At 37.9% G+C, this 12343-nt stretch overlaps 1 protein-coding gene across 4 annotated transcripts in view; it reads left to right on the plus strand.

The window, feature by feature from the left end:
• The window catches only part of stat4 (signal transducer and activator of transcription 4), a 44484-nt gene that overhangs the window by 12533 nt on the left and 19608 nt on the right, over positions 1–12343 (plus strand). For 2 of the 4 annotated variants that reach the window (XM_017713499.1, XM_037539478.1), the window contains 8 exons: positions 540–691; positions 3141–3299; positions 6543–6635; positions 7636–7695; positions 8190–8210; positions 9863–9956; positions 10760–10804; positions 10990–11073. In XM_017713499.1, the coding sequence (XP_017568988.1) occupies positions 540–691; positions 3141–3299; positions 6543–6635; positions 7636–7695; positions 8190–8210; positions 9863–9956; positions 10760–10804; positions 10990–11073 (708 nt within the window). The remainder of the gene's footprint in view (positions 1–539; positions 692–3140; positions 3300–6542; positions 6636–7635; positions 7696–8189; positions 8211–9862; positions 9957–10759; positions 10805–10989; positions 11074–12343) is intronic. The other 2 variants (XM_017713500.1, XM_037539479.1) reach the window with 1 other exon arrangement.

Consider the following 12343-nt stretch of genomic DNA (forward strand, 5'->3'; position numbering starts at 1 on the left):
TCAAAGATAAAACACAGGAAGGAGATTATTAAGATAAACCACTTAATCCAGTTTACTGAGGCTGATAGTAAATACTGTGAGCTATTTGAATCAGTTCAGTTCAGTTCTATTTAATCCACTGGAATTATTATTTTCTTGATGTGTTGACTTAATATGTCAAAATAATGAGTCATAATAATGACTCAAAATCAGGACTATTTTAAAAATAATTATACTACGTCAAAATCTCAGTCAAATGTTTGACGTAATCAGTCAAAAGGGGGACAAACTGTAGCTGAAACTGTAACTTACAGAGAGAAAAAACAAGAATGGATATTTCTAAAAGACTTTTTCCTCCTACTGATGGAAATGGCTTACAAACAAAAACAATGTGAGGAAAAACGGTTGTCTAACAGTTGGTGGTATGCTACTTATGAAGTTGCACCTGTGTTCTGTTACATAAAAGTTCTTAGTAGTTAATTTGCAAAACTGACCACTCCTACCCACATTTATCTGACAGTTACCTCACACTGAACTCTGCTGTTGATTTCTCTTAACAGGAGATTTTGTCCAAGATGGCAGATGTGATAAAGGAGATAGATGCACTGGTTGCCTCACAGCTGATGCCTGAGCTGCAGGAGTGGAAGCGCAGACAGCAGATCGCGTGCATCGGAGGCCCTGTGCTCACCGGCCTCGACCAGCTACAGAACTGGTACTGCCACTTCCTTCCCAGCACTAAGCTTACTCACAGAAGAGTGTCACACCTGTTTGTTCATGCTGTCATCTCATGTTATTTTAAGTCACTGTCCATTACAGGCTGACTGGGTTTTCCAGTAATTTACAGTAATAATTTTATGCACCTGAGAAAATTACATTTAAAAGCTATTTATCTTGGAAGTGAGTGCCTGTTTACTCAGAAATCACACTTTTAGAATAAATACAAATACAAATAAATAGCATTACTAAGAAGTGATTGTATGCATGTTTGTGTGTTTGTTTAACTACAAAACTGCTTCCAAAAAAGTGAAATGCAGAGCAAAACAGAAGGCAGTGATCAGTACATTCTGTTTGGCCTGTATTACATTGAAAACAGCACAAAAACACAGTATTTGATGTCTTGCCTCATTTGCTGTCTAATGAAAAACATGTATCTCCATTCTCTGCGATTTTTTTTTACATTTATACATCGTTTGAGCTCAGTAGTCATCCTTCACATTGTGTGAAAATGTCATGATGGTTGGACCTATACAAGTGGTCCAGAATTGCTTAGAATAAAAACATTTTCTGCTAACTTGCATTGAAAGTAAAGAAAGTTTTTGTCCTCTCCTGTAAAGTTATTATTGTGGAGATACCTGTTTTTCATTGGACAGCGACGATATGGTTATCATTTCAAATATGATGCCTGCGACAGGTTCTGAACAAGTTGGGACTTGAGCATCTTTACCACTGTGTTGCAACATCTTGTTTTTAACAACACTTAATAAACGTTTGGGGACTGAATACTTAAACTGACCCAATTTTAAGAGCAGATTTTTTTGCCATTCTTCAGTTATATGCATCTTCAGCTGTGCAACCATACAGGAACTTTATTGACGTATTTTGCACTACATAATGTACCACACATTTTCAGTGGGAAACAGGCAGGCCAGTCTAGCACCCGCACTCTCTGATTACGCAGCCATGCTGTTACACATGCAGAATGAGGCTTGGAGTTATCATGCGGAAGTAAACATGGACGTCCCTGAAAAAGACAATGCCTGAAAGGCAGCATAAGCTGCTCCAAAATGTGTGTATATATTTCAGCTCTAACGGTACTTTCATAGATGTACAAGTTACCTATGCCGTGGACGCTAACACTCCGCTATACGATGACTGGCGCTGGTATTTGAAGTTAGTAGCACTAGTAACATGGTCCTTTACTTCTTTGGCCCAGAGAAGACCGCACCTGTTATTTCCATAAACAGTCTGAAACAAGCTTGACTCATCAGACCACAATACACATTTCCACTGTACATCGGCCCATTTCAGATGAGCTTGAGCCCAGAGAAGTTGGCAGTGTTTCTGGACAATGTTGAAATTTAGTACAGTCTTAATTTGCATTTGTGGATGCAGTGACAAGCAGTGTTTGTCACAAGTATTCTTCAGCCCATGCGGTGATATGTCCCAGTGCCATCTGAGAGATCGATGTTCATGAGTATTCAGTTGTGGTTTTCGGCATTGCTCTTTACACACAGAAGGATCCTGGGTTCCCTCAATCTTTCATTCGCATTAAGCACCGTAGAGGGTGAAATTCCTAAAGTCCTTGCATGCTCTTATTGACAATGTTGTTCTTAAACGGTTGGTTTATTCGCTGATGCATTTTTTTAGCATTTTTCTTACTCAGTAAGAACTCTACCTTTCCTGGACGCTCCTTTTGTATGCAAGCAAGATTCCATAACTTCTTTTTTCGGAATTTTTCAAAGTCTTAAATTGGTCCTATCCCAACTTTTTTGGAACACGTTGCAGACATCAATTTCAGAATAAGCGGATACTTACAAAAACAATGAAGCTGAAAAGATAATACATTACATATGTTGTATGTGTGCTGTTTTTATTAAAATACAGGTCAAATCTCTGCCCTCTGTGTTTACTTGCATTTCACATACTGTCCAAACTTTTTTGAAATTGACTTCCAAAAAAGATTTGTGAACTTACCTCACCAGCACACCTGATCTAACACAGAGAAGCATTGATGAGCCAAACAAAATCCATATATGTATTATTTTGTGTCAGGGCCCCGATAAAAAATACAGACATCTATAATATATTTTAATACATCTGTAGGAATAGTAAAGAATGGAGTTAATTAGTGTTGAAATATTGTTCAAACTGAACTTACCTGAGCCCCGATAATGTTCACTCAGCAATATTTATTGTCCAGCTAAAGTATTGGAGCTCTAAATAGACTGCATACGTCAATCATCAGTCAGTGTCTGTTATGAACACAGATGAAACTAAAGAATTCATACGTCACTGTTTTGCTAATTTTGTGCATAATTTCTATAACATTTACAATAAAATATGTAATATGAGAGCATGTTTATGTGAGGAACCTCTTGTGTTCATGTTGTTACTTCTTGAGTAGTAGAGCTGAGTTTTTGTTGTTCTTTGTGTCTCTACAGGTTTACCATGACTGCCCAGAGTTTGTTCCAGATCAAACGACAGCTAGACAAACTGGACGAGCTCATCGTCAAGGTGACCTACGAGAGTGACCCCATCCCTCTGCAGAGACCCCAGATGGAGGAACAGGTCAAATATCTCATATACCATCTCATCAAGAGGTAAGAGTTCTCCATCAGGCATCACGTTTATTTCAGCAACACCACCACAGCCAGGCTTTTCTGCTCACACTGAGACTTACCTCAGGCTGTTATTTGCTCGAAAGAGGCAAATAGAGAAGTGAGAGTAGTGGGGCTCAGATGGGTGATGTTTAAAATGAAGCAAGGAAGCACTGTGTCTGAAAATGTATATAGAAGAGTATTTATTTTAGTTTTCTTGATTTCCATTTATACCTAGAGAAAACCTACTGAATGTTTTATTGCATTGCATCTCATTCAAAAAGTAGTTCAGGCAGAAACACTCCTCATACCTTAAGCATGAGTGGGTGGGGCTGAACTGCTATAGGCTGAATGGGTGGATATGCGTAAATGTGTTGGTTTTTATGACGTCACAGAAACAATGTAAATGGCCTGTAGGCACTGGAGAGCGAAGAGTACACTTTAAAACTTTAACAGTGTTTACATACTATATCAAACTCAATTATTTCAGGAAGGTGAGGAAATGTTAGTTTTCCAGTATATGGAACTTGTAGAAGCTTAAGGAATTACTGGTGTCGGAACAAAACCTTGTATGTCCAAAAAGGTACGTTTAAAGGACAGGGAAAAAACTTTCTTAACTTTTAATGAAAGTAAATGGAGGACTATTGTTTTCCAAGGTAGTTTGAACCATTTCTGTTAGTTCATTCATCAAGAAGCTCAGCATGAAGGGCAAATATCTTTTTCAAATTATGAAACAAGCAGCAAAAAAGGAGATAAGAGGTTTTGTCCTGACAGTAACTAAACGTTAGATGTGTCCAGAATGTGTAGCTGTAGATGATTCCAGAGTGACCAAGAAAGCTGTTTAGCACTAGCACAAGAAAATTAGCATTGAGAATGCCTCACTTTTGGAAAGTGGTGATCATGTGTATGTGTCTCGCTGAGGTTACATCAACAAAATATGACCTTTTCTCTCATGAGAGGGAAAGATGGGAATGATAGCACCTACATCCATTGGCTTGGTTATGGCCAACAACCTATTAAAGAAATTTGTGGAGATCTTATTTCATTTTAGCAGTGCAGTCACGTTTATAAGACAACATAAAGATGGTAGTTGTCATACACACATTTATGTGTATGCACTTCATTATGAATGGACCAATAGAAATGGTCTGAAATTACTTGAAAAAGTGTCCTGGTACATTGACTTACATTAAGAGTAAATATTGTTTTTACCTTCTCCTGTAAAGTTGCCATTTTGGAGATACAAAGTTCTGACAGTATGAACCTAGAATGTCTTTAGTGTGAGTTGTAAATCACAGCTGACATAAAAAAAACAAGAGAATTAATTACAGCATTGATCCAAACTTTTGCACACGAGTGTAGTTTAAAAATGCCTGCTGACCTTGACCTTAAACAGAAATTTCATATTGAATGGGCCAACAGACGTGGTTCAAAATGACTACGAAAAACGTTTTGTTACAGTGACTTACATTAAATGTAAATTTGCCGTTTTGGACATGCAAGGTTTTGTTCTGACAGTGACAATATAAACCTAAAACTTGTCTTTAGAATGACTTTAACCCCTATTTAATGATATTAAAAATCAAAATAAAAAGTAAGAGAATTACAGTATCAGTCCATTGTTTGACACAAATGATTGAATGCATGCTTGGTGTCACGCTTGGCTCCTCCCACTCCCCCATGTGCTCATGTTGTGTTTTGGTCTAGTCCACATGCTTTTTGTTTTGATCCCAGTCCGGCTCCTTGTTTGGTTACTCCGCCCCTGATTGTTCGCACCTGTGTTTCCACCTGTGTCTTATGATCCCTTGGTAGCCCTCGTGTATTTAAGCTCTGTGTTTGGCCTGGTCTGTGTTGGTCTTTGCACTGTTTGATTGTGCTGGTTGTTTTATGTTTATGCTGTTTGGAGTTCTGTGTTCATTTTTGTCATGTCTGTCCCTCCTGCTCTCCCTACTGGCCATCTGACCCTGGACCGTTTTGACCATGACCCTGGATTTACCCATAATAAAAGTCGCTTATCTCAGCACGTGTGTCTGCCTCATCGCTCCCCACCGTTACACTTAGGATAACTTAGACATTTTTAATCAAAAAGTCTATGTTAAATGCTTGAAATCTGTTTGTCATCATAAAGGTGATATAAGGATACTAAGAAAACAGAAATGTAAAAAAAGTCCAAGCAGTTTTCAGCCAGAATATATGAAACTTCTTAAAGTGTGTTGGAAAAGGTGGAGAAGATTTCAGGTGATTCCTCATGAAGCTTTCTCAGAGAATGCCAAGAGTGTGCAAAACTGTGTCCAGGCAAAGATGCGTTACTTTCTAAAGAATCCAAAACAGAAGATTTGATTTAATACATTTTTGTGCTCTCTGCATAATTCCAGGTGTATTATTTAATAGTTTTGACACCTTCTGTTTTTCCAAAATGTGAAAAATAGTGAAAATAAGGAAAGACATTCCTTATATCTGAATTTTTAACTGACATTGTACAGTCGCATGAACAAGCTTGAACACCCAAATGACATGTTTTGTTGGTTTTCTAAGCCAAAATAAATTAAGACATCCTGTGCAGAGAACAACCTAATTATGGCATTTTAATACAAATTTTAATGCACAATTTCTATTTATTTGCTGACTTGAACACATTAGAAACAAATGAAACATTAAATATAAAATCTGCCATAACTTTTGCACAGGCCACATTTATGTTTTTTTCTTTCCCCAATAAAAATCAGCTAATAACCATATCTGTGCATTAAAAAGTGCAGAAGTGTGCTCATTTGACCAGGGGCTTCCAACCCTTTGCATGCGACTTTGGGTCCAAAGAGTGTGTATGCAGAAAAACAATCCTGACCCAAGAGTGTGGTGTGTAGGCGTACATGTGGAGAAAGGGCCTGTAGGTGTGCAGATGACCTGCTTTTGTGCGCCTATGTCTGTAAATGTTTAAGATCATTGCAGTGTATGCTGTCTTATCAACACCAGGACTTTGAACATTTACATTTATACACAGATGTCTTGTACATTGTGCAGTGGTGATAGACACTCTCGTACATGCTGCAATCACCACACCTACTCTTAGTCTGACCCTGGTGCTGTTCTGTGTGGGGTTATGTGCGCTCATGGTGGTTTATGTTGTCTCTGGCCTTTTTTTGCCTCTTTGCAATGAAGTGATTTGCTCGATAATTTGGCACTCATGAAATTTGGCAGACGTGATGGCCTTGTAACCTCATTCAGTATCTGATTATTCGTTTGCAGCTCCTTTGTGGTGGAGAAGCAGCCGTGCATGCCAACACATCCACAGAAACCTCTTATCATTAAGACCCAAGTGCAGTTCACCACCAAAGTCAGGTATGGGACGCAGTTTTTAAACGAGTCAGTTGGTAAATTTCACAAGAAAGGGAAATCCCATATTCCAACGAAACAATCAGGCTTTTGTTTCCTTTGGTTTCTTTGTGACTCGATTGACCCATATGACCCAAAAAAAGAGTACCCATTATTTGATGTTTTACTTTAAAAAGTGATGCTTTACATTTAAATTTTTTTGAACTTCAAATAAGTTGACAGAATGCAAGATTAACAAAAGTGTTATGTTTCTGTTAAAAATCGTAAGTTGACTTATTTGAAGCCGTAACCACTGTATTTTAAGATTACCACTAAAAGATTTATGGACAGTTGAGCATTAGTTTAATAATGTTATTAATTGGGTCATAATTGGGTCTTTAAAATCATTAATAAGCAGGCATAGCAGATGAATAAAAAGGGTAAGAGTGAGCTGTTGTATCTGATGATTATGAATATGTGATGAAGCTGACAGGTTTAATGCTGACTGATGGAGAAGACAAAGTAAGATCAGTAACCAGCTTTAACAGTGCAGATGAAAGGGGTCTCACTATTTGGCAAGCAACAGGTTGCCCTTATTATTTATGTGCTTTAACTGCTTATTAATGATTTCTAAAGTGTGTATGACCTAACTGATAACCTCAATAAACTAAATTTAAACAGGTCATAAACACTTTATGAAGGTAGCCTTATTTTGAAAGTGGTACCAGGTTATTTGTTATAGTTAAATAATATTCATATCATATTTGACAATTTAGCAGAGCTGATTTAACTTTAGAAGAGCAGGACAGTGCTTTTCTTGTGCTCTGATCTGTCATTAAAATATATATTTTAAATATATATTTTAAAATAAATACATATATATTTTATATGTAGTCTTTTTCAGAAAAAATGATATGACATTTGAATTTCATTGGAATATTATTGGAATCCCACAATTTAGTGTTTTTTAAAGTGAAATATGTGTTTATATCATGCCTTCTTATATGCTTTCTTGGGTGTATTTCAGATTGTTGGTTAAGCTACCTGAAGTGGACTATCAGCTGAAAGTGAAGACGACATTTGACAAGTGAGCTGATAAACAAACAAACAAATAAATAATAATAATAATTGTTGTCGTTGCTGTAGCATCACATTTAAATTGCATTGTGATCATCACAGATTTGCTTGATAATGTTTCAACCAAAGTAATGTTGCTGTCCGAAAAAAAGAAAAAAAAAAGTATCTCTAATTTAATCAGTTTTTATATTGCTGTGTAATTTGGACATGATGGCTATCCTTTACATTGTGTAGAAAATTCATATAAATTGAAATTCAAATTCAGTTTAAAGTTAAGAATTTTTCCTTCTCCTGTAAAGTCAATGTTTTGGAGAAGCATGTTTTTTTTTTTTTGGACAATGACGATAAGCTTGCTCAGTATGAGCTCCTCTTAGCGCTACAGACTTCAGAGGTATTTTCCACTTCTGTATTTCAGTAAATATTAGAGGCACACTCGCCAAAGTTTGCATCCAAACTGAATATTTTTGTTGACTTCTCTTCTTCTCTCGCTGTTCATGCACGCAGGGACCTCCCAAGCGGCAAAGTGTAAGTATACCCAAACCTCAGTGAGAACTGCAGCTTCCTGTTGTTTCTAGGCCAAGCCTCAGTGTTATAAAGCGAGAGTGTGGGGGAGGGGGCTTATATAGACCCATATAGAAATATGGTTCAGGGGAAATTTACTTCAGTAAGAATATTGGCAGGTTATTAGAGGAATCAGGTTCTTAAACTCACAATGACTGAGCAAACCCCCACCCCCTCCCCCCACACATACTCCACATACACAACTCTTTTGATGCTCTACTTGCACAATCTGGATCACTGCTGCTACACTGTGTTTTCACTGTTTTTTTCTACATCAGTAACTGCTGTGTTTATGTCTGTCATCTGACTGCACCTTATTCCACGACCTCATGTCCAGAATGAGTGCTGTGTCGGTGCTGCACTGTCCTCTCTGTTTACTGTGTCTAATGTCTGTTTAATTGATCGTATTCATTATTTCTAGCTTAATTTTTTGTTTGCACACGATGTCTGCACATTCGCACTTTGTACTCTTTGTTTCTTGTTGCACCGTGTTTTTCCTGGAGGAACGTAATTTCACACCACTGTGTACTTGTACATAGATGGAATGACAATAAAAGCCTCTTGACTTGACTTGACTTGACTTGACTTGTAAGAACTAAGATCATACAGATTACACTGAATCAGCAAACAAGCCAACAAGCCTATCAGTGTTACTTTAGCCTTTTAGACCTCAATCAGAAAAGCACCTGTTTCTGTTTTTCTGAGCTGTTCTTTCCTTTCAGTGACATTTCTCAATGCTGGTGCCACATTTTTGATGTGTAAAGAACGAGATCTAACGTGATCTAACAAAACTGAACATATGCCTTTATGTTGCGTGTTGCGCAAGCAGACAGATGAATAGAAATATCCTTCACACTTCAGATGAACTTTTACTGCAAATCAATAATAAGCCCTTCATGATATGATTTCTGTTCTAACCCAGAGATTGTTGTTCAGTGTGCCGACTACAGTATATATTGAAAATTCTAATTTAAAGCGGAATATATTTAAGCCTGGGTCACCAATATGTCCTTCGGTCCAGAGGGTCTCTCATTTATTATCTTTCGTGGAAACCGTGACGAGGAGGCTTATGACCAGTTATAAAATGTGGGGGTTGTGATTTCTTCTGGTTTATTTTGTTAGAGGGCGGTATGGCAAGTGTTACCTGTCGGCAACTTAGTACAAAAAATTCTTAGAGTGAGCATCACATTAAACTGTGTCTCTACAATTTAAGACTTATGTTTGTACTAAGATGCTTTTTTGTGTAGTTCATAATTAGAGCTCCGTAGAGTCTTTTTTTCAACAGATGTTGAATGTTTTATAGAACCTGAAATTATAAGTATTATGTCCTTAGTCAGCATTTATTGGACCTGTACACATGGTGCACCATTAATGAACTCAATGCATCTATTCAAGCACATTTATGTTATCTTGTATTATGCACAGTATTAATGTTATCTTGGTAACAATTTACTTGAACCCTACTGAACAAAATCTGTCATGACAACTCATAACAGTTTATGTCCTCTGCCATGACATGTTTGTGGCATGGTTATGTCAGCGTTAGGTAGCAAGCGTTAGTATTATGTTTAACCACTTTTTTAGGAGGTTGTGACTGTATTGTTTTGTTTCTGTAGTACCAGACAATTCTTCATCCCCACCAACAACACCAAAGTGATGGACGTGGAAGAGTCTTCAAATGGATGTCTATCAGTGGAGTTCAGACATCTGGTACTTCATAACTTATTCTGGAATTTCACTTATTCACCTGCACACATGCCTCTGTATCTCTATCAGTAGGTTGTGAGGAAATCTGGGGAGGCAGTTGCACCATACGTGAAATTAGAGATGAAACCGTCAAATAAATCTTTTTTTCAAACGATAAAGCACAACGTGCTGAAAGTCAGCTGCTGGGCAGCAAATGTTGCTCTTTTTTAATATATATTTTCATTGTATCATGTGCAATTAGCAAATAAAGTGGATAGAAATATAGCCGGTGTTAAAGGCTGAGCTGGGCCAGCACTGCTACCAGCAGGACATTGTATTTAATATTAGAATTAGAACTGATCTCATATAGAATATGCAGGGGTCTCACTCGCGGAGACTAACCTGCACAGTTTGGTGCTTTCTTAGCTCTAAATTAGTGGATTTAGCTACCGAGGGGTTACTTTTGTAGTAGTAGAGTTGCAGAGCTTTAAATGAAAAATCAAGCATGCAAAATTTCCCCTTAACACAAATGCATCTGATCAGTCAAGACGTGTTTGGTGTCTTTGGTTTTGCACTGAAGCTGTAAGGCTAATGTAGCTATCAGGTATGTCTTTTTGGGTGAGTTACATCTCTGTTTCTTGTATTACTAAAAAGCAAATGTATACAACCAACATGTCTTGGCTGATTGACTACATTTGACTACATTAGGATTGTGTAAATGTGTCCAGGGTCTAGCTTGTTTGAGCAGAGAATTTGAGATGCGGGGCGTGGACCCCTGTGTTTCAGACTTAGTGTCACTGTGTTAAATGAGTGTTTCTTCGCTACAGCAGCTGAAAGAGAAGAAATGCATGAGTGGAGCCAAAGGAAATGAGGTGAGAATACAGCCACTCGCTTTCTGCCACCTTCAGACTTTCATCTGCTGTTTATTGTACATTAATGGACTGAAGCACTGTTATCGTCAGTTCCATTTAAGTTTGCTTGGTGAAGCATTGTGACTGTGCGTAAATGAACTTCAGTTGGCCTTTCAGATGTGCTGAAAGTTTCTTGTCTATTGCAGGGTCCGCTAACAGTGACTGAGGAGCTGCACTCCCTCAGCTTTGAGGCCATGTTGTGCTTGCAGGGCTTGGACATTGACCTAGAGGTCAGTTTCAACGGTTTTAATTACAATGCCAAGTCAGAGATGCCATTTCCAAAAACCTACATATGTTTCTTCTGTTATTTGTCTCTGTACACTGATCAGGCATAACATTATGACCACCTCCTTGTTTCTACGCTCATTGTCCATTTTATCAGCTTCACTTACTATCTAGGTGCACTTGTAGTTCTACAGTTACAGACTAGTCCATCTGTTTCTCTGGTGCTTTGTTAGCCCCCTTTTACCCTGTTCTTCAGTGGTCAGGACCCCCACGGACCCTCACAGAGCAGGTACTATTTCTCAGCACTGCAGTGGCACTGCAAGGGGGCTAATGAAGTATCAGAGAAACAGATGGACTACAGTCTGTAACTGTAGAACTACAAAGTGCACCTATATAGTAAGTAGAGCTGATAAAGGGGCAGTTGTGGGCTGGAGGTTAGGGAACTGGCCCTGTGACCGGAAGGTTGCCGGTTCGATCCTCAGTGCAGTGCTGATAGTCCATGACTGAGGTGTCCTTGAGCAAGACACCTAACCCCCAATTGCTCCCTGGGTGCTGTGGATAGGGCTGCCCACCGCTCCAGGCAAGTGTGCTCACTGCCCCCTAGTGTGTGTATTCAATAGTGTGTATGTGGTGTTTCACTTCACGGATGGGTTACATGAGGAGGTGGAATTTCCCCATTTGTGGGATCAAAAAAGTATCACTTAATCTTAAAAATGGACAATGAGTGTAGAAACAAGCAGGTGGTTGTAATGTTATGCCTGATATAATCACTGTTGCAGTTATTTGAGATGACTGAAATCATTTGAGATGATGACAGTTATTTAAGTCAACTGCAGTGTTGCACATCAGATTTTCACCATCATACTATGCCACAACAAATTGTGCATTGGGTGCGTTGAGGCTAATGAATTTAAATAAATAAATAAGCGGTAAATGTATTCACTGAAATACATCAAGACACTAATGAAGAGCTTGGTGCTCTAACATGTTACACTGCAAAAAATGGTGTCTTGTCAAGTGAAATGTTCTGAAATCTCGTTTTAAGTGATTAAATTTTAAATATTTAAATATTTGTTTTAAGTGATTTTATTTAATTAAGTAACATTATTTTGCCATAGTGACTGATACCTTTGCTGGTTTCAAGCACATTTCTTTAAACAAGTTATTTGCCAATATAGTGAGATAATATTACTCAATAAAATTACTTAAAACAGGTAAAACATCTAGTTTTATTAGGTAAATGATCTTAAATTAAGCTTACAACAGTCTCAACAG

The sequence above is a fragment of the Pygocentrus nattereri genome, chromosome 6 (assembly GCF_015220715.1).
Source record: "Pygocentrus nattereri isolate fPygNat1 chromosome 6, fPygNat1.pri, whole genome shotgun sequence".
NCBI classification, from domain to species: domain Eukaryota; kingdom Metazoa; phylum Chordata; class Actinopteri; order Characiformes; family Serrasalmidae; genus Pygocentrus; species Pygocentrus nattereri.